The following is a 21,097-nucleotide window of genomic DNA, read 5'->3' on the forward strand; positions in this document are numbered from 1 at the left end:
TCCTTTTAAGGGTGACATTGATCCATCTTAATGGGACCCACAAAACAGAAATAAACAATAGTGCCTGTCACGTGCCATAGGTTGCCAAAAGTGGTGGGCATTGAAATATTTTTGAAAAATATTAATCTTTGGAATGTCTTGCACATCATTCATACAAAGTCATCTTAAAGACTAACAGTTAAAATTGAGTCAGCTACTTTTTAAAAAAAATCTTTCTTGCGTTTCAAATTTTATAAATTAGAATGTCTTTAAAGATTAACAGAATATTGTATTTTAAGTTTATACGATTGTATAATATTTTTATGCTCAATTGACTGAATTAAATGATAAATTTTATATTATGCCTTTTGAGGTAACAATATGTCTTTTTAAATCTGTTCTGGCTCTTTCTTTTAGTATCTTGCTTTTTTTTTGATGTGTCACGTCGATGCATTCTTTTATATATATAACGTCGTTGCCGAGAGGAAGGATAAAAACAGGTCTTAGGCTGGGAAAGAGGGCGCAATATTTAATTTTTAGAGAGAGAAAAATCATCAAAGTGACACAAAATCCTTGCGTTCTTCGATAAAAGTTAGTTTCCCAAAACTGTGGCTTTTCTTCAAGTGCTAGCTTCTATTGTTCAATACTTATCAGTGTTTCAATCAAATGACTTCTACTAACGTACTATTGGACATATTTTCTAAATTTAAGAAGTTTTTAATTAAATACAGTAGCATTAAATTCTAAATTGAAATTTATTTAAACTGAAACAGTTGCAGTGAAATAGTAGTAAGCTTGTATATAAAGTGAACTAAGTACCTTGGATAGATATTCTATAAAATAGCAGCTTTCCCTTAAAATATATCTTCAAGAAATGATAAAAAAATGAGATACATTTTCTTTTGATAATTTTTATTTTTACCTTTTTATTTATTTCTTAGTTGTAAGTAAGAGTACAGCATATATGTAAAAAGTACAAAATAGGACACAAAAAAAATATAATAATAATGGATCAGAAAATTTGAAGTATGTCTTTTTTTTTTTCGTTCTTATACAATAGACAAAGAGTATTGGTAGCCAGCTTGACTCTATGATGCTGCAATCACATAAGGTTTATGACAGCTACTAGTGACAACATCCTGAGAAAAGGAGCAGCTAAAAGTCTTGTCTGCTTATTCAGCTGTAAAATAGAAGCATTTTTCTTGTTAAAAAAATTGAAACAATGTTACCTTAAAGTTCTGCAGTGGGTCAGAATCTAATCTAAGACATAAATTATATTAATATCTGACAACTATGCCAAATAAGAAAGAGCTTAATTATTTTTTATGAATTTAAAAAATTTACAATTATATCTAATACATATAACAAAATTAATGACTAAATTTTGACTTGTTATGGCACAGAGATATTCTTCAAAGCGAATGAAAATCTGCATAAATCATAGTAGAAACATGAAGTCCTGGTAAACATATCTCACAGAAAAGCTTTAAGCAGACAATGCTGTGAGATTATTCTCCGGGACAAATGTAAATCATCAGTAGAACAAACGGCAATGTGAATACTAATAAAATTTTTTTATTAAAAACAAAATATATTAAATATTTAAAGAATAATTCCTTATATAATCCAGGCAAAAGCTAGAAGAGAACAAGTTGCTTCAAATTAGTATTGCACTCAAGATACCTTGTGAAAATTTCAATCAATGGCTAAGTATATAACTAAAAGCACAGCTTTTTAAATTGTAAATCTAAAAAGGATTGAATACATTACTTCGAATCAACTTGAGTAACAGAGTGAAAGAGGGACATTTAACACAGAAGTATACATTTTAAGAGAACATTTTTAATTAGCAGAAGAGTGTTATAAGCATGCACACATACAATTACATATATAAGAAAAATACCCATAAATTATTAAACTTCCGACACCTTTAGAGAAATTTCACTACTCGTTATTAAAAAGCATAATAAACATTATTACAAAGCAGTAATGTTAAATATTTTCTTCTCGGCAAAAGACAGACGCAGAACAAGTTGCTTCAATTAGATAACAAGATATCTTGAATTGCAATCAAGATATCTTGTTAAGATTTCAACTGATGGTTGAGTATATAGTTAAAAACACAACTTTTCAAATTGTAAATCTGACCAAAGATTGCATGTATTAGTTTGAATCAACTTGAATTACAGAGTGAAAGAGGATCATTTAACACGGAAGTATACATTTTAAGAGAACATTTTTAATAACCAGGAAAGTGTTATAAGCATACACACATACATTTATATATATATAAAATAAAAAATGCCCACGATTTATTAAACCTGGCTCATCCAACATCCGGGAATACTTGCAACACCTTCAGAGTAGTTTCACTACACTTTTGGGTGGAAGCGCTACTCCAACTCATACTTTGGAATTTGGTGCATTCGTCACTTAAAAAATCAAAACATAAAAAAGGAGTTGAAAAGGGTGTTAATATCTGAAGGCATGTTGACGCAGTTAACAGAACATTGGAGCACACATCCCCAATTAGGCAATCGCTCTCGTGCTTTGCTAGTCGACCAAAAAGCTTTTATTAACAATAAAAAATTGGCCCACTTCCTCCATGCATGTTTAACTTGTCATGAGGTTGAACTAATTCTCTCAACTCAATCTTCCAGCATTCAGGTGTTCACTCAAGTATTATAGTTATAAAGAGTTTTGCAAAAATGAATTTTTGAATCACATAGTTACAGTCTAGTAAAAGAAGTAAAAACTAAAGGAAGATATTTCTCATTGTTACAATTTTAAGTTATGTCTAAGTGTTGATAGGTTACTGGGTTACAAAGTTACATTGAGAGTTAAATTGTTAAAATTAAATAAATTATTGTTACGAGAGGTTTGCTGCTCGGTTTCTTATTTTCAATTCTTTTGCAGGTCTTCAATTTAGTCAGGTTATTTATGTCTGAAAGAGAGGGGTAGTGTCTGATTAATCTTATTTAATATTTCTATTGCAGAATCCATCAGAGTTTAGATATAAATAACAGCATTTACAGAACAAGACAATAACAGGATATTACATCACAACATTTAATAGTTAGTCACAGCACAGATTTTTTAAAATTTATTTTCTTTGCATATGACATAAATGAGCTTACTGCCTACTGTAGAACTTAGTTGCAGAACTGTGGTGAACAATAATTTCGTACAAAATAAGAGGTAAACAGCAGAGCAACAATTTTGTGCTTTTGTATAAACAACTGAAGTTTATTTAAAAATGATAAAAGATTTCGCTTTTGTAAGAAATAATAAGTCTGTGTATAGTTCATTTTGTAATTATACATCTTTAACCTTAGCTGATAATTGTCTTTGCCAGGTTCTGTGAATGTGCCATTTACATAGCAAATGTGAAACCTTTTCAAAAATCGTATTGAATGGATCAGCTGTAAATTTATTATTAGTCATTATACAATTACAATTTAGGTTTGGAATTTTAGATTTAAGAGAAAGAAATACTTAATGGTTTCTGCATCTAAACTGCTAGTAATAAAATGTGCAACTGGATAACTATGTCCAAACTCTGTAACTGAATTTTATCTAAAAATATGATAAATATTTGTGTTATAAATTAAGCTAAAGAGACTTTACTACATCATCAAGTAAAACTTAAATAGAACATTAAACAAGAAAACCATATTTCTTTTAGACTGCTCTTATATCTCACAACTTGCAAACTTAATTCTTTGTTTTGATCTTTTAGAACAGACACATTTACAGACTGATGGCAGAAATAACTAAATTTTTAAAAAATTAACATAAGCAACTAACTTAACTTTCTGATACAAGAACAATGTTAACCTTAAAGGAGAAAAAATAAATCTTCAAAAAATAACTAAAGCATTACACCAATATTAACAAAAATATGGTTCAATAACACAAGCCTGCGAAATTGAAGTTTTTGAAAAATACAAGAGAATTTATTGTTGATTTATATGTTATTTGATGTGCTGATTTCGAAAATGATCTTCATTTTTCCTAATCACATTAGGATTTTTTGTAAAATCAATATTAATGTTTTTACTAAAATCCTATTTGGAAAGGAATTTTCTCAAACAATTTTTCAAGTACTATCCGGTAACTGCTCTCTTCATTCATTTTGATCTATGTAAAATTTAATCTTGTGAAAGAAAATTGATTTTTGAGCTATCAGCTAATTTTTTATAGGTCAAAATGAATAAAAAATACTGTTACCAGACCGCACAAGTCACCTCTGGTCGAGAGAAAAACAATAAGTTCCTTGCGTTTAAACTTTTTATATCAGTTTCTGGAAGAAAATCACCAACATAAAATTTTAATTAATTTTTTTTAATTAAGATAGCTTACGTAAAATTGACGATTGACCAAAAATAGCAAATATTGTGTATGTGTACATGAAAGTTTGAAACAAATACAAAACAAGCAAAAAACTTATTGGTAATTTAAAGGTAACGTAAAAAAGAGAAAAGTTTCTATTTAAGGATATACTCGTTTTCCTCTGAAACTTATTTTTGATGATCTTCTTTTATGCTAAATCTCAGATCTATCTCGAGCTATCATTCAACAGTAGTCGGCGAGCATGTTCTTGTCCCATCTTCCTTGATATTTACGCTCCATATATCTGATATCTTGATGGAACCTTTCTTCTTCTTCTTCGCTGACTGCTCCTAAATTATCAGGTAAAAAGTTCAGATGTGAGCAAAGGAAATGCATTTTTACACTCATGAAGCTACCCAAAGTTTTAAATTTGTCCAGCATTTTCATTACAATTTCCTAATAATCAGGATCCTTGTAATTACCCAGAAATTTACTGACGACATCTTTGGAAGCAACCCAAGTTTCTTTTTCCGTTGCTGCCGTGTCTCAAATTCTTTATCCTTCATGAGATTGCGGATATCTGGACCAACAAAGATTCCTTCGTTCAACTTGGCTTGGGATAAACCTGAAAACTTTTCGAACGGGTATTTGAAACAATCGCCATCTTTTGGAACAGCCTTGACGAACTGCTTCATTACACCTAATTTTATATGTAGCGGAAGTAACAATACTTTTTTCGAATCAACTTAGCTGTTTCGAATAACGTTCTTGGTGCCTGGGTCAAGATTTTGTCTTTTCAGTCATTCTTTTTTTTACCCAATGTTGAGTCTTGTTACGGCTGTCCCATTCACAAATGAAACATGGGAACTTTGTAAATCCACCTTGTTGACCAAGAAGCATGGAGATAACTTTCAAATCACAGGAGATGGTCCAACTGTGATCGATGTATTTTAGTTTGTCCAGGACGAATGCCAGGTTTTCATAGCATTCTTTTAAATATGCTGAGTGTCCAACCGGTACAGATGCATACTGGCTCCCATGATGAAGAACAGCTTTGAGGCTTCTTTTAGATGAATCTATAAACAGCCTCCACTCATCTTTTTCGTAGATGACATTAAATTTGCTCATCAATCCAGGAACATCAGAACAATATACAAAGTTCTCCTCTTCATCAAAGTACTTAATAAATTCCTTTTCACGATTCCTGTACCAATAAAATGATGTTCCTTTGGCCAATAAGTTTTTTTTTCTTTCTGTCTGGAGCCTAACAATTCATCTGCCTCTTTCAAAAGGCCAAGATCTCTGCTCAGATAATTAAGTTCAACCTGAGAGAAGGGCTGAGGTGAACCGGCTACAGGTGGCTTATATTCAATATCGGAGTCTTGAACTTCTGGATGTTCCAAGTCTGAAGAGATGATTGGCAATTCAGTTGGAGGCGCAGGCTCACCAGGTCCATAAGGAAAGAGGCATATAGCCGATTTAATACTATCAGGATAAGATATTAGCCTTTGATTTTTCTGGTTATACCCACGAACATGGCAGGAACAAAAATAACAATCATCAAAGTGGTTTTTGGGCTCCCTCCATGTCACATGAATTCCAAATGAAACTCTGCATACAAACTTTATAGAGAGCCCACGATTTGTCCTGGTCTCCTAATTTCATGCCAAAATATGCCCATTAGTTGTCTTACATTGTCTGTAATGCTCCTCAAGCAATTTTTAACAACACTATACTCGCCGCATACATAACAAAAGCCACCTGGGAAAGTTTTACAATGTCTCGAACTCGAAGTCATGTTTCACGAATCACACAGAAAAAAAGCAGATGTTAAAGTCACTCCCTATTACGTTTGCTAGTGTTTCTGAGAGGTCAGCGAACCTAGATAAAAATTCTCGCGACGCTATTGGTAGAGAGAGATTGTGACAGATAAAAATATGCAAGATAAGTTAATTACGAATTTGTAATTAAGAAATGCGATATTATATATTACAAATTTAAATCCCTTCCGAAAGAAAATTCTGTCTACGGCTTGATATATAATATTTTAAAATATATGAACGAATGATGAAAGCACAAAATTATTGACGAAAGATCCGATACTTCTTATCTTGCTGTTGAAAATTTCTTAAATTATATATTTTTTGCAATAAAACACAAATTTCAAGTGAGAAAAAATACAAACAGCATGCTTCTTTAAGACAAGGTGTGGGGTTTTGTAGGGTTGCTTTGCTTTTGATTCTCTAGAATCTCGCCAAAAAACATTTACACTGGTGTCTGTATACTGATCAGTGTGGCTTTTGACCAGAGAATAAGAGGTCTTCATAGGGAACCCCCCCAAACCTTAAGCTTTCGCTATCCATATCGAGCAGAGAAGAAATTTATAACTTATGTGTTGCGATAGCATAAAATGTGTCATTCGGAAAATATTTAATATAAAAATAAGCAACTTCATTTACCAATTAAAGAGCAAAATAGTTTTTTTTAAACTAGAATTATTTCATTTTAAAAAGTTTTATTTTAAATTCAATTTTTTAATAGCAAATTAGACTAAAATAAACATTAAAATTTTCTCCCTTTCAATTTTGCTTTATAGTTAAATTTATCATATAATTTAATTCAAGACTTACATAGCACTCTAATTAAAGCGGAAAATAGTACAAGAGTCATAGCATAGTTTAAAAAAAGTTATCAATTTTTTCTGCTACTAAATCAATTTAATATTCAAATCAAAAGACATATAAAAAATTATTCCTTTCCCAGTAACTATTGAATAATAAAAGAAACATAACTTGCAGTGGCAACACAAAATAATAAACACACATTTAATCATTTTCAATGCTGATTTGGAAAAAATGTTTCCTATGCAGAGTTCTTGCAACAAATTTTTTGGGGGAGTTAAGAACTATAAGTATGTGTAAAATGTTATAAATCTCTGGAGTTAGTGGAAGAACCCTGTTTGAAATATAAAAAGAACGTTAAGAGTACCGAAATTTCGACTTTTATCGAGTTCAAATATTAGTATAGTTTCCAATTTATAGTTCAAGATGCAAATCTCAATATTTCAGAAAAGGCATAATTGTTTAGATGAAATAAAATTATTTTGTAATTAGGACTTATTAGGGGAGATCTTTAAATCATGAACAAGTGAAAAATAAAGCGGTATTTCTTGCTGCCTATAAATAACAATTTTCATACTACAAAAGAAAATCATTTTCATACCTCCCTTTTAATTAGTAGAACTCTTTTAAAATTAGTCAAGTAGAATTCTGATAATAATAATTAATGCTAATAATAAATTTTTCAAAAACACGCCTTAGTAGATAAATTACACATCATGCACATATTTCACTAATAAACTGATTTTTAGATTGTGACATGATTTATACCTTAACTGCAGCAAATGATTTGCCTACAGTTCATCAGCCTCCACAGTCCAACTTTTGGAATGATTCTAAATGTGCATCTTACACTCACAAATAATAGTTTTTCGTCATAGATTATTTGTAAGCATCCTTTTGTTCTTCTACTGGGAGGCTCCGTTACCTGTTCGTTTTGCTCATCAGCCCCAGTAGTTGCTTGTCATTCATGATTGTAGATTAAAAGAGGAGAAGTGTTTAGGTCCCCCTTTCTTTTATAAAATTACTATTGTATTGCCATTAGTTGTATTTTGAAGATTACTTAGTTTAGCAAATAAAAACAAGGAAAAAATCGGTTCTCGCAGAGAGTTATTACACAATAAAGATGCAGTTTCTGCCCGTGCACAATTTTTTCTTCTTCTCATAACCAGAAGCAGTGGACATAAACCGTTCTTTCCCCTTGTTCTTAAAAGTTGATTACAAATCATTTTGTTTGTAAAATATATAACTATTATAATTTTTGCGTAAGCATATTTTATTTTAAGAATCCTAACAAAAATTAGATGATAGCCGATTTGAAAATAATCAAATGTACTTGATAAATAATTAAATTAAGAACAAAATGTGCGAGACAATAGCAATTAAAACAAGAAATAATTTTTCTTGTTAATAATATATAATGATGATCTTATATGATATACCCGATCATACTCGAAACTGTTTTTATCTCTCTTTTTTCCAAATATTTTTTAAAACGTCTATATAAATGTTAAGATTTATATTTGGCAATATTTATTAATTTTTTCTTCTTTTTTTGTAAATTTTTGTGTTAAGGGAAGTTTGAAGTTATGAAAATTGCGTTAAAGATAAATTTTTCTACATTCCAATGGATGAATTTTCAATGGAAAAATATTTATTATATAGGGAAAAAATCTTTAAGTGAAAAAAATAAATAAAAAAAACTCTGTATTAAACTTGGTCCTTTCAGCATGCCAAATTTCAACTTAGTTGCATTCCTGCAGCTTGCAGAGTAACTTTGGTCTATTTTCCCATCAAGTTTAGAAGTTACAGTTATTCTCAAATTAACTATCGAATGTTAATTTTTTTCTTCCATTGTAATCCCTATATAGTTTTCTATACACCTTAATAATTTAAAGTTCTAAGTGAACAGAAATGCAAAATGAATAGCAAACGTTAAACTCCCAAAACAATCCTTTTCAAGTTTCTGATATAGAAAAAAATTTATTAAAAATTTTTTTGATAAAGAGAAAAAGCAAGTATCAAGTTCGGTGAGCACAGCAGCCTTTTTTTTCTTTCTTTTTCCAAGTTCATATGAAATTTTCAGGATTGGTCAGAGAGCAACTTAATCGATTAGATCAACTTCAACACTATAGTCTCAAGTAAAAATCTGTAAGAGTCAAAATAAAAAAATCAGGTTAACATAAGCATTAATAAAAAAGCAACACACAAAGATCAAATCAGGCTATAATTTTTGATCTTCTTATACTTGTAGTTGATTGTTTCCCAAGATGAATTTCTTTCGCTTTCTTTTCATCAGGGAGTGATTTTAATATTTTTACATGAAATTACCTTAAAGTGTTTTTATATTCCTGTATGGTTAATTTATACATAATTACTGTCCTTTGTCTTAGCATTATTTCTTATGTAGATATGAATACTGAAGAAGGAAAAGAATTTAGTGACTTCCTAGGAAACATATTTAGGTTAACTCTTAAACAATTACTGTAAAACAAATAACATTGTTATTGATGAGAATGTTTGCAAGCTTTAATGATGCATTTTTATTGGAGTTTTCATTGACAAGTCTGGTAAATCATAGATTGTTCAAAAAACTTGATTGAAAATATTATTTTAAATTATTTATATAAAAACAGATACAAATTTTACCCACTGCCTCCTCGTTACCCAGACAGGTCAACGATAAAATTATAAAAATTTAAATATTTTTAGGAATGAATGCTCTAAAATTAGTAATTTGTAGTTTAAACACTTTTGTATGTGGTAAGAACTAGAACTCTTTTTCTGCACATCTAAAAATGTTAATTTTTTTATGTATCAATATGAATTAATCAGTATGTATTATTATAATGTAATGTCAAAATGAGAATCATAAGAATCAATGCAATTTTAGGAATAAAATTTTTTTTTATGTATATTAGTGTGTCCATCATGATATTTAAATACTGATTACTAGAAGAAGTACATACGTTTGTTTTAGAATAAGAATTTGAAATTTTTTTTAATAGGGATGAGCTGTTGATGGGGTGCAGCTCTAGATCCCCTTTCTGTAGGGTAAAAAGGAAAATTAATGATGTCCGGCTATGCGTTTTTCATACCTCCTTGTTGGTGGTAGTTCTTGAGAAGCCTTGGGCTTTATCGGCACTTTGTTTCATATTCTTATAATTTACTTTGCATGAAACTCCCCATTTCATTTTTTACTTCTTTGCTAATGATGCTGATCATTATTATTATTTAACATTTTAATGAAATTACTTTTTTTTAAATCGCTTGAGATTAGATATCCATTAAACTACTTATTTTCCTTAAAAAAAGTAAATAGATGAAAAAATAAAAACTCTAACAACACAAAATTCTCATATTTTGTAGTTTACTCATAAAACAGTTTTAACGTAAGTAATACAGAGTAAAAATCTTTTACAGCTCAAAATGCAATTAAAAAAAATATCAAACAAAAGTGTGTCTACCGGAAATGGAAAATTACAGAACTAAATAAAAAAAATAAGTACATTAATAAACTCTAAATTTAAAAAAAATAAATTTAGATTTACTATTAAGATCTTATTTTTGATAAGTAAGACAACTTTACTTGATGAGGAGGACTTCAAAATGGAAAGAGCTTCACTTTCATGCTTTAAGTAAACCATTTATAGGTATGTACTGTTCAAATTAGTACCTTTCTAGCTTATTATTTTTTGCGGTTAATAAAAGGACATAACGATCGAGGCCACACAACATCATTTTCCGCTCTTTTCTTTATCTTCCAGCTCTTTATTTAAACAGTCTAAAGTTTGTAAATTATTTAAATCATGGCGAACAACTATTTGAGTCCTTCACAACTATTGAGATAATAGTACGTTTAGTACGCTATGATACAAATTAATCAAGTTTCTTCAAATGCTTCAAATATAAACAGATATATTATATAAAGCTACAATACTTGTATATTTTGAAAATAAAATGTTATGCGTTCTGTGAAAAGTGAAAAATATTGCAGCTTAAGGAAGTATATTATAAAGAAAAAAAAATCAATGATGAATGAATGATAAGCAATTACGGGAGTTGGTGAGCGGAGTAAGTAAAGGGTAAAGCCTGCTAGTTTTTATTTTTTATTTTTGTATAAGTGGAATTATTTTTTAACAAAAAATAGACAGGTAATTTTTAACTATGCATTTAATAAAATATTTAAAGTTTCAAATGATAAAGAATAAATAACTTTTTTTACAAGTTATAGTTATTCGAATAATAACAAAATAAAAACTGATGTTACTTCAAAAATATTCTATGCATGTTTTAAAACTGTGTGAAAACTAATAATGGATTTCTAAAATCAATGTTGTTGCTTAAACGTAAATAAAATAAAGTTTTAAAGTTAAAGTTACGATTTTTATGTTAAAGAATTTAAAAATCGTGAATTTTAACGCCATAGAAAGTATAAATCTGCATAGCTAAATAGAATATTATCTGTAAGAAAGTTAAAAGAACATCATTATCCTTATGAAGATAGTTAAAAGAAGTAAGTATTTAGTGGAAAAGTAAAGTAACTTCAAATTCTTGTTTAAAGTATCCAAGGCAATGAATTTGTTGCAGTTGGCTATTTAGGATTTTAAATCTTTGTAATAATTAGCTTTCAACCAAAAATATAATTATTATTTAGTGATGTAAGTGAATGATATAAAATAACAGTCTTCATGCATTCATTCATAAAAAAACATAATATTTTTTTTTTATCGAGGGAAGTAATTTATAAAGACTTTTGGACGAATATATATATATTTTTTTATTAATTTATAATTTTGTAATACTAATATTATATTTTGCACAGCCAGTTTGCTAATGTAAATAAATTTGCCCAATTAAAGATACTTAATTATTTATAAAAAATATTTCATAAAAAGAGAACGTGTTTTTTATATACTAAAACTGTTGAAAAGCTGATGAAAAACAAAAAAATGGTTTATTTACTTAAATGTGTTTAATTATAGCAGCTTTACTGTTCATTATAAAGAAACGATATTCAATTTACTGCTCCGCGAATCAAAACATATATGTTAGCATTATTTCCCAGTTTATATGTATAAAAAATTTGCTTATGAAAAGTATTGAAATGAATTTTGATTTCAATAATTTTTTAATTTTGTAAGCTTGCTTATCACTAATAGTTAATAAAAGGTTTCAGTGCATATTAGTTTTTTATTATGAGGACCAGAAATAGTTTTTAATAATTCAAAATAGATATTGATTACTATTTGAAATCACCAGATAAGTATGCTTGAAGTCCTTGAAGTAAAAAGAATGTGGGAAAGACATGGGAAAGAAACACATTTTGTCCCCTACCCCCAATTCTAAGAAACATTCTTTTCAAGTACGGAAAATCAGCCCAGTAGGTGGTCCTTGATTGTACAGATTCTTTTGGCGAGAAAGTTTTTAAAAAAAGGAGATAAATACTCCTTTCTTTAAAACTTTCTCGCCAAATGAATCTTTGCTTAGTCTCTAGTCCCCAAAGGGGTCTACTTTCTTCTTTGCAAAAATAGAGAACTAAACACTTTAAAAGAGCAAGTAAGTAAAATGTTTTTTCTCTTCAGCTCATGCATTTATTTTATTAATTACATACTTTTTATAATTAGTTTTATTCGTTTTAATTGTATTTGTTAAGTTTTTAGAAATTATTTTTTATAACAATAATTTTTTAGGTGGCTTTTTTATTTCATGCTCTCCTGTACGCTGCTAGTTCAGTTTTAAAATGAATTAGAAGATTTTTTTCATAAATAAAAGTTCAATTAACTCTATCTAATAAAAGAAGAATTTATAATTTCTTAGTCATTAATAACAAATGTTTCTTTCACTTTTCAGAAGCATTGCTTAATTTAATAATTTGCTTAATTTCGGTAGCCATTTTTTTTCTTTGAAGGACTGTAAAAAAATATTATTTGAATAATCTAAACCGCGGGTGTCAATTATTGTTGTTATTTACTTTTGATTAGATATGAGAAGTAATTTTAAATAATTTTTAATCCACCAAAAAATAAACAAATAAAACAAATATTTATAAACAATTTATTTGTTTTGATACTCAATATAATATATTTTGTTTACTAAATAAATGAATAACAAAATGACATATTAAATAGAAGGACCTTATTTCTAATTTTTATTTTGTTGTTTTTATCTTTTTTTTTTGCATTTAATGAATTGCTGTAAAGGTATAAGAACATTTCAAATCTTTATATTAAGTTTAATTTTACAATTAAATTTGTTATAAAATTAATTTACTTCAAAATTAAGGTTCAATTTTTTTGAATTGAAATTAGAATATTATTTCATGGTTACTATTTTAATTGACCATTTTGAGTTTTTATCTGTTTTTATATAGTTGTTAATTCTAAAATATACCTGTTCAGCCTTCCCCTTTAAAAATTTTGTTTTTAAGAAACTTATATTTGACATATTTTCAACAATAAAGTAACTTTAATTAATTGTTTAATTAAAATTAAATTTGTGATGATAACTGTGTAGATGGAATATATAATCCAGAAATTGTTGGAAACTTTCCTCAAAAATTCAGGAAATTTTATTTCTAAAATTGAGTGGGAGTCCTGAATAACAAAAGCTTTATTTAGAATTTATCTACTTATTTTAATTCTGATTGGCTCCCATGTCTTATTTTTTTCATACATATCTTATTCTTTTTCTAAATTAGAATCAAAAAAATTGTAAGAGAAAATTTTTCACTTTAAAAACAACTTCATTATTTTAGAAAAATACTTAACTTATTATTATTTTGTAATTTTATTATAATATTATTAAATATTTAGTAGTTCACATATTTTATCCAACTTCAAAAAACGATGCATAATAAGTTAAAATTTCAAGTCTAATTATTCACTTTAGATTTAGACCTGTCCTCTAAATTTTCCCCTACAATTCATGACTAAATTTTATAGTCTTTTCCAATGATAATTATTTTTAATCAAAATCATCAGTAGTTTATGCTAAAATACAATATGCATTGAGCTTAAAAAAAAGGTGGTTGTTAAACATTCAATTTATTGTCAGTTACTAAAAATAAAAATATTTGCCATAATTTTAATACATGATCTTTCTCCTTCATTTAAATCAAAATTAATTTCATTTAAGTAAAAAAATTGTTTTTAACAAAAATTATAAAATATAAGAAACAGTTTCGATTTTGTTGATTTTTAATTGTTTTTAAGACGATCATATTCTAATTAATTCCTTTTCTTTTAAGGAAAGACAGGATGAAAGATCCAAGAAATGCCAATCCAGTAGTCAACAGAAAAGAAGGTAAGAACATATAGTGAAACATTATTTTGTCTCAGTGACATGAATTTTATCCCATATTTTGTGAAATAGGGTTACCCGGGGTAATTCACGATCACTGTGCATCTGGGGAAAACAATGATTACCTAAGTTTCATTTAAAAAAATATAAATATATTTTTTTACTTTGAGACATGGACAAGAATGCTTGTACACTTTCCTAAAGTATAACTACATTTACTTAATAATAGTTTTTTGTTTAATCTAACAAAATAAGTATCTTTTAAACTGCTTTCTGTATTTTCCATTTCAAAGATGGGTTTCAAAATGTGCACATTTCTGCAAAGATCCTCCTCCTTCTCTTAATAATAAATATTTTGAGTTACTTTCTTTTTCTTTGATATAAAAATAGTGTAAGCTTTTGTTTAATTGTTTCACATCTACTGTAAACATTATAATTGATTATAGGAAACTAGCAAACCTTGCCCTTTACAGATGGGGTAATTATTGATCAAATGCGGTAATTCCTGATCATTGTCACTTCTTCTTATAAATAGTATAAAAAATTGCTAATAAATAGCTAATTGACTTTTCTTAAATAACAGTTCATATTTATTAAGTGGGCAACTATAAAATATATTTTAACTGTAATCACAAAATTTGTTTTTAACTGTATACAAGACAAATGAGTTCAGATTTTCACCATTTCTGATTTGTCTTAACTTGCTTCTATCTTATATTTTATGTGTGTGCATTGATAGAATAATTTTTAAGTTTATAAATTAGCCTAATATAAATAAGAAAATAATATAATTAGCCTAAATATAATATAAATATGACATATATAATATAATTAGCATAAAAAGGATACTATGCTTCTAGAAAGCAAAATTAGTGAATTTCTTTTAATGATTGAAAATAAAATTTTCAGTCTGTGAGCTGTTGACAAACCTTACTTAACTTTATACTTAAGATACAGAGGTGAACGTTAATTGTAGTAAACCCAAAAATTGGGTCGGCTGTACAATGACGGTTATATAAATATGTATATACTCTTCATTTTAATTATTTAATTAGGGGCGTGAACAACTCGCTCTCTAGCCGTGAGCCAATCACTACACACCTAACATGTCACGATAATTTTTAGAAGAACAAAACAATTAATTTGGTCTAATTTTCAGTAATACACATTTTAATAGCAAGCGTGAAAAGAGAAAATTTCCTCTGATCCTAACTATGCTTAAAAGGAGTCTTATAAATCTACATAGAAAAACAGTTACCATTACTACAGCTTCGGCTACACTAGTCAAAACATCAGGCCCCGTGAATGGTAAAGTATCTTTTGTTCAGTCAGGGCAAACAGTTGGTCTTTTAAAGCATTTGTCAGGTCCGACATTTTTCAGCAACTGAATAAAAGAAGCACCCCTAAAAAGAACAAAATTAAAAATGTGCAGATAAAAAGCTAAATATTTAGTAAGCCTAGAAGATAAAAATAAATAACTAATAAAGTATGCAATTAAAATTATAATTGTTTTTACGATATTAAATTGAAGACATGTCAAATAATATTCTAAGTGAAATTTATTGAGTTAGGGAATTTAAGTACTTGGGTTCAGTTGTCACTGAAAGCAATTATATTATGCCAGAGATTAAGCAAAGACTAAATGCTAGAAATCGCAGTTATTTTGCACTTAAGAGATTGCTAACATCAAAAGTAATAACGAGGCTTCAGGTTTATAAAACTATAATCAGACCAACCTTTATCTATGGATCAGAGACATGGACTCCAACCCAGAAACAAGAAAAAATGCTGATTACCGGGGAAAGAAACATTCTTAGAACTATTTTTGGACCGGTCAAAGAGGGTGATCTGTGGAGAAGGCGATACAATTATGAAATTGCAAGACCATTTAAAGAAAAAGGTATAATAAATTACGTAAAAGCAAAGAGAAGTCAATGGCTAGGACACCTTGAAAGAATGGAGGAAAACAGAGGCATTAAAAAAATATTCAAGGGGCAGTGCCAGAGGAAAAGAGGAAGACCGGCCAAGAGATGGTTATGAGGTAGAAAAAGACCTTAAGACTCTAAAAGTCCAAAACTGGAAATGAAGAGCTAAAGACAGGCGACTTTGGAGGAAAATTGTTAGTGAGACCATGGTCAAACATGGACTGTAATGCCAGGGAGTTAGTTAGAAATTTACTGCAAAAGATCTTTTACTTATTTACTTTTTCTCCTTTTATTATTTTAATTGATTTCTTTCGAAAAATCAATAAATGTAGGAATATCAGTGGATAAATATACTAAGATATAGTCCGAGTGCTTCTGGAGTGGAAAAAAGCTCTAATTAAATTCAGAAAAAACTATTTTTTTCTCATAAATTTTTTTTTTGTTTTTAAAGGAAAAAACTAGGACACTTACGAAGATGATTGTTTAATCAAATGTGCTTTCTTTACAAATATGTTCTCTAGTGAAAAAAAAATTAAAGCTTTTGGTTTGAAATAAAGGTGATGCACTTTTTTTTCCCACTTTAAATTAATACTTCTTTTTTTAAAAAAAACTTTTCTTTTACACAGATAAGTTGTTTTTTTTACATACATTTAAAATAAATATATATTTTTTTAAAATTTAAAATATCAAAAGAGATTACACTTAACAAATTTAATATATTAGGAGGCTTTGCTTTATTTGTGGACGAAATATATAACAACTAAAATTGGGAATAGTACTTATAACTATCTATTAAGTTTTCTTTTTCTTTTTAAAAATTTTACGATAAATATTGAGATTTATAACTTATTAAATGGTAAGATTATGTTAGTCCAAGTATTTTTGGAGTGAAAAAGTTATAATTGAATTCAGAAAAAAACTTTCTTTTAAATATATCAGGGGTCTGTCTAGGTTTTTCTGAAAGGTACCTATTTTGTGAAAATTTAGACATAATTTGTGAAAAATTAAAAATTATATTACAAAATCAATACAAAAACATGGTAAAAATATAGATTTATCGTTTCTTAAAGGATACAAAAATAAAATTTTAAGAAAAAGTATTTTGTGAAACTACCGTTTTTCCTAAAGTTGAATTTGTGAAACTACCGTTTCACCTAAAATTGAATTTGTGAAGGTACCGCTAAACGGTAGTAAATTCGGCCTGGACAGACCCCTGTATATATATATATATATATATATATATATATATATATATATATATATATATATATATATATATATATATATATATTCTCAATTTTTCGAATGATAAAAATAACTGAGACACTTACGAGGTTGATTGTTTAATTAAAGATGACATAAAATGTGCTTTCTTTACAAATATGCTCTCCAGAAAAACAACGAAAGCTTTGGGTTTGAAATAAAGCTTTCTTCCCCTGTTAAATTAATACTTCTTTGAAAAAAACTTTTCCTTTAAAAAAAAAACTTTTCATTTACTAAAAATAAGTTTATTTTATTTTACATACATTTAAAATAAACTTTTTTTATATTTAAAATACCTAGAGAGATTACACTTAACAAATTTAATATACTGGGAATCTCCGCTTTCCAACCCTCATAATTGATTTTTATTTCTTAAACATCAATATTTTCCACAAAAACACAGAATATTTCGCTAACATGTAAATAAATGAGAAGTAATTTTACTTGTCCTATAACTAAAATAGGAAACTCTGTATTGAATTTTATTTTTAAAAAATGTCACTATAAATGTTAAGATTTATAATGGGCAACACACAATCTCTTTTTTTCTTTTGCTACTTCAGATTGATTTGACTCTTGCAAGAATTTTTAAATAAATTTTTTTTACAATAATGGATAAGTAGTCGATATTTAAAGAAAAATAAGCTGAAAAAAAACGGACTTAAGTTTGCAATAGCTTTTGAACAAATGCGAATTTTCAAAAAGGCTGAGAATAAATCAAAGTATAAAATGGTACAACTAGCTAATTAAATTTTACCTCTGTAGTTACGTTTTACAGATAGTAGATTAACGAACATGTGTTTTTCTTCTTCTTATTTTTTACTACAAGTTTAACAGTTAATAATTCTTAAACTAACAATCGAATCATATATACCTAATTCTTTAGAACATTTTGCGTACTATTCTTCACAACTTCGTAATTTTAAGTTTCTAAGTCTTATAGATGTTAGGCAACACAGTATAATTTAAGGTAAATCAACAACAAAAACATGGGGAGAAGTAGAGAAAGAATTTGCAAAAAAGGCACTTAAAATTGCAATGCCTTTTAATCAAATTGGAATTTTAGAAAAAAAAAAACTCTGTGTTAAGTTCATATACAAATGTGGCCCTTTTAGCATGCCAAATTTCAACTCAGTAGTTGAATTCTTAAGGACTGTAGAGGGGCCTGTATGGTATTTTTTACAACAAGTTTAACAGATAATAATTCTTGAACAAATAATAGAATGTTAATTTTTTTATAGCATGCCTTAGTAATTTAAGTTTCTAAGTGTTATAGTTTTTGGGCAGCAAAGCAAAATGCAACATTAAATTAAAAACACAAAATAGCGGCGTTGGAGTAGGTGGTAGCTCTTACGATAATTTTTTTTTGTACGTAGAGATGATTACCTGAATATTGATCAAACATATTTCAATGAGACACCTAAACTAAATTCTATTTGCACTTACGTAAGTGGCAGCTGTGTATCTCCTGGTTGGGCAAGCGTTGACCCCCAATTTTTTTTTACTCGGCATGGACCCTTTGCAGGTTGTCATCGAATCCTGGGGGTCGATATAGACCACTTTGGGAATCACTGGTTTAAATTATTAAATATTGTTCAAACTATTGCTAAGAATTTTAAGACATACAATTAAAAGAAAAATGTTTTCAATACCAATTTATCATTATGGATTTTAAGCTTAGTTACGTTTATATTCAACATATTTTAAAAATCTACAGAAAACTAATAAAGACCGATTAAGGATTGCCACTCAAATCTGAACAAAAAATTCCCTGTTACATATTATAAACAATATATTAAGAGGGAATACACAATCACTATGCTCATGTATGATCTATATTAGGATAACTATACAGATTTTAATTGCAGGAAAAACTCAGAAATAAGGAACAGTTCAACAAACTACTTAAAAAAAAAATGCTACAGTAAATGAAATAGCGTAGCGGAATAACGGTTGCTAATCGGTCACAGGGTGATAAAATATAACACTAAAAAATTGTCAGTCAGTAGACACCAAATTGCTCTTCTCTTCTACAATGCACCCCATGTGCGTTTTGTTATAATATTTTAAAATAAACATGGGATTATTTTTTGTATTTTGTAAAATTCCAAAAATTACTTTATTTCATACTTAATTTTTTTTTAAAGTTTTTAAAAATGAATTTTGTAATGTTGTTCATATTTTGAGAATGCTTAAACAGGGTTCCCACTAAATTTCAGAAAAAAAATTCCCTAGTAAATTCAAATGAAAATTGAGCCCTACGTTCATCAGAAAACTTTGATTCTTTTATTTATAATGTGAAATATTAGATTTTCTGTGTAAAAGATTATTATTAAAGGAACAAAGGGAACATTTCAGTTTGACTAAAATTTTAAACTTTTACAAAAAATAATTGTAATAGATGTTAGAATTATTTAACTTGAATCTCAATAACTGATTACTGTTACTGACAATTTTAATACTGGTTATTTTCTAGGCATTATATAGGAATATTCCAGGTCTTTGTAAAAAAAATTGCCTGATAATTCCAGGTTTTCCCTGGTCTCCTTGACCCATTTGAACACAGTTTAAAAGAAATGCCTTACTTTCTCATAAGTTTTTCCAATCATATTAAATTTTTAATTTTTAAAAATGCATTACTGTTAAAGATGTTACAGTTGGCCATTAGATGGTATCAGAAATTTCTGAATTTTAGTACATCCAACATGAAGAAGAGAGTAAGTAACAGAGGTGATTGTGACATGAAGTAAAAGACCCTGAAAATTTTCTGTGCACAAAAGTGACATCTAGATATTAATTTATATGCCATACATGTTTCATATTTAACATAATAATCTTTTAACTGACATTAATAATTAAATGAAATACTAATGGAAAATATCACACCTTTATAGTAACTAATTCAAGAAAAAAAATTACTTCTCAGTGGAATTGCGATATTGGAATTTAAAAATGTTCAATATGAATCAAGCTATTGGATTTTAAAACTGTGGAAATACTACTTGCAATATTGAATTTTTATATTGTGCAAATACGAACCATGATGCATGTAATTTTTAGATTTTGTTAACATGAATCGCACTGCGTAGTTTTCAAATCACCTTTAAATACAAAAATAGATGTTTGATATGGGTCAATATGAGCCATGATATTGGGTTTCAAAAACTCATGAATATGAATCTTGACATTGGACTTAAAAAACTTGTGAATACGAATCGTGACATTAAATTTTTAACTCATGTGAATACGAATTGCAATATTAGGTTCTGAAATCACGTGAAATAAGATTGTGATGCATGATTTTTAAATTGTGAAAATACGAATAACATAACTTTTAAATTAGATTGAGGGGGAGGAACCCTCTCATATTAATTTGAAGACAACTATGACAAAAATCAAACAACATTTATTACTAACTGAAATGTAACAAGATAAAAACAGAAACGTAAAATTAAGTATGAGTGCGCACAGAGCAAAGTTCGAAGCTTCTTAAATACTGAAGAAGGGTACAAGGTTGCCGATCCAGCGTATGTCATCCAGTTGATTCCCTTGGTGACTACGACTGCACAATTGCAGTCATTGGCAGAAAGCCAATGACTAGTTTGCTTTAGCTAGAATTTTAAATTGATAAAATTTAAAAAAAAAATAATAAAAATTCTTAAATCACAGAAGAGTTTA

General features: G+C 28.1%; 1 protein-coding gene and 1 long non-coding RNA gene across 15 annotated transcripts in view; one reads left to right on the top strand and one right to left on the bottom strand.

Annotated features, from left to right (window-relative positions):
* Positions 1-221: 221 nt before the first annotated feature.
* LOC147808298 (disheveled-associated activator of morphogenesis 2-like) overlaps positions 222-21,097 on the bottom strand; it is a 71,276-nt gene continuing 50,400 nt past the window's right edge. For 11 of the 14 annotated variants that reach the window (XM_087166475.1, XM_087166478.1, XM_087166474.1 and 8 more), the window contains one exon: positions 20,808-21,030. In XM_087166475.1, the coding sequence (XP_087022601.1) occupies positions 20,815-21,030 (216 nt within the window). In that variant the 3' untranslated portion in view covers positions 20,808-20,814. Of the gene's footprint in view, positions 1,160-8,881; positions 9,079-15,489; positions 15,635-20,807; positions 21,031-21,097 lie in introns of those variants that run through there. The other 3 variants (XM_087166485.1, XM_087166484.1, XR_015434825.1) reach the window with 3 other exon arrangements.
* LOC147808299 (uncharacterized) overlaps positions 12,456-21,097 on the top strand; it is a 36,777-nt gene continuing 28,135 nt past the window's right edge. The window contains exons 1-2 of the long non-coding RNA XR_015434827.1: positions 12,456-12,488; positions 14,184-14,234. This is a non-coding gene — a long non-coding RNA (uncharacterized LOC147808299). The remainder of the gene's footprint in view (positions 12,489-14,183; positions 14,235-21,097) is intronic.

Source organism: Parasteatoda tepidariorum, chromosome 6, assembly GCF_982258835.1.
Source record: "Parasteatoda tepidariorum strain Cologne lab strain chromosome 6, Ptep-v5.0, whole genome shotgun sequence".
In the NCBI taxonomy this organism is placed as follows: domain Eukaryota; kingdom Metazoa; phylum Arthropoda; class Arachnida; order Araneae; family Theridiidae; genus Parasteatoda; species Parasteatoda tepidariorum.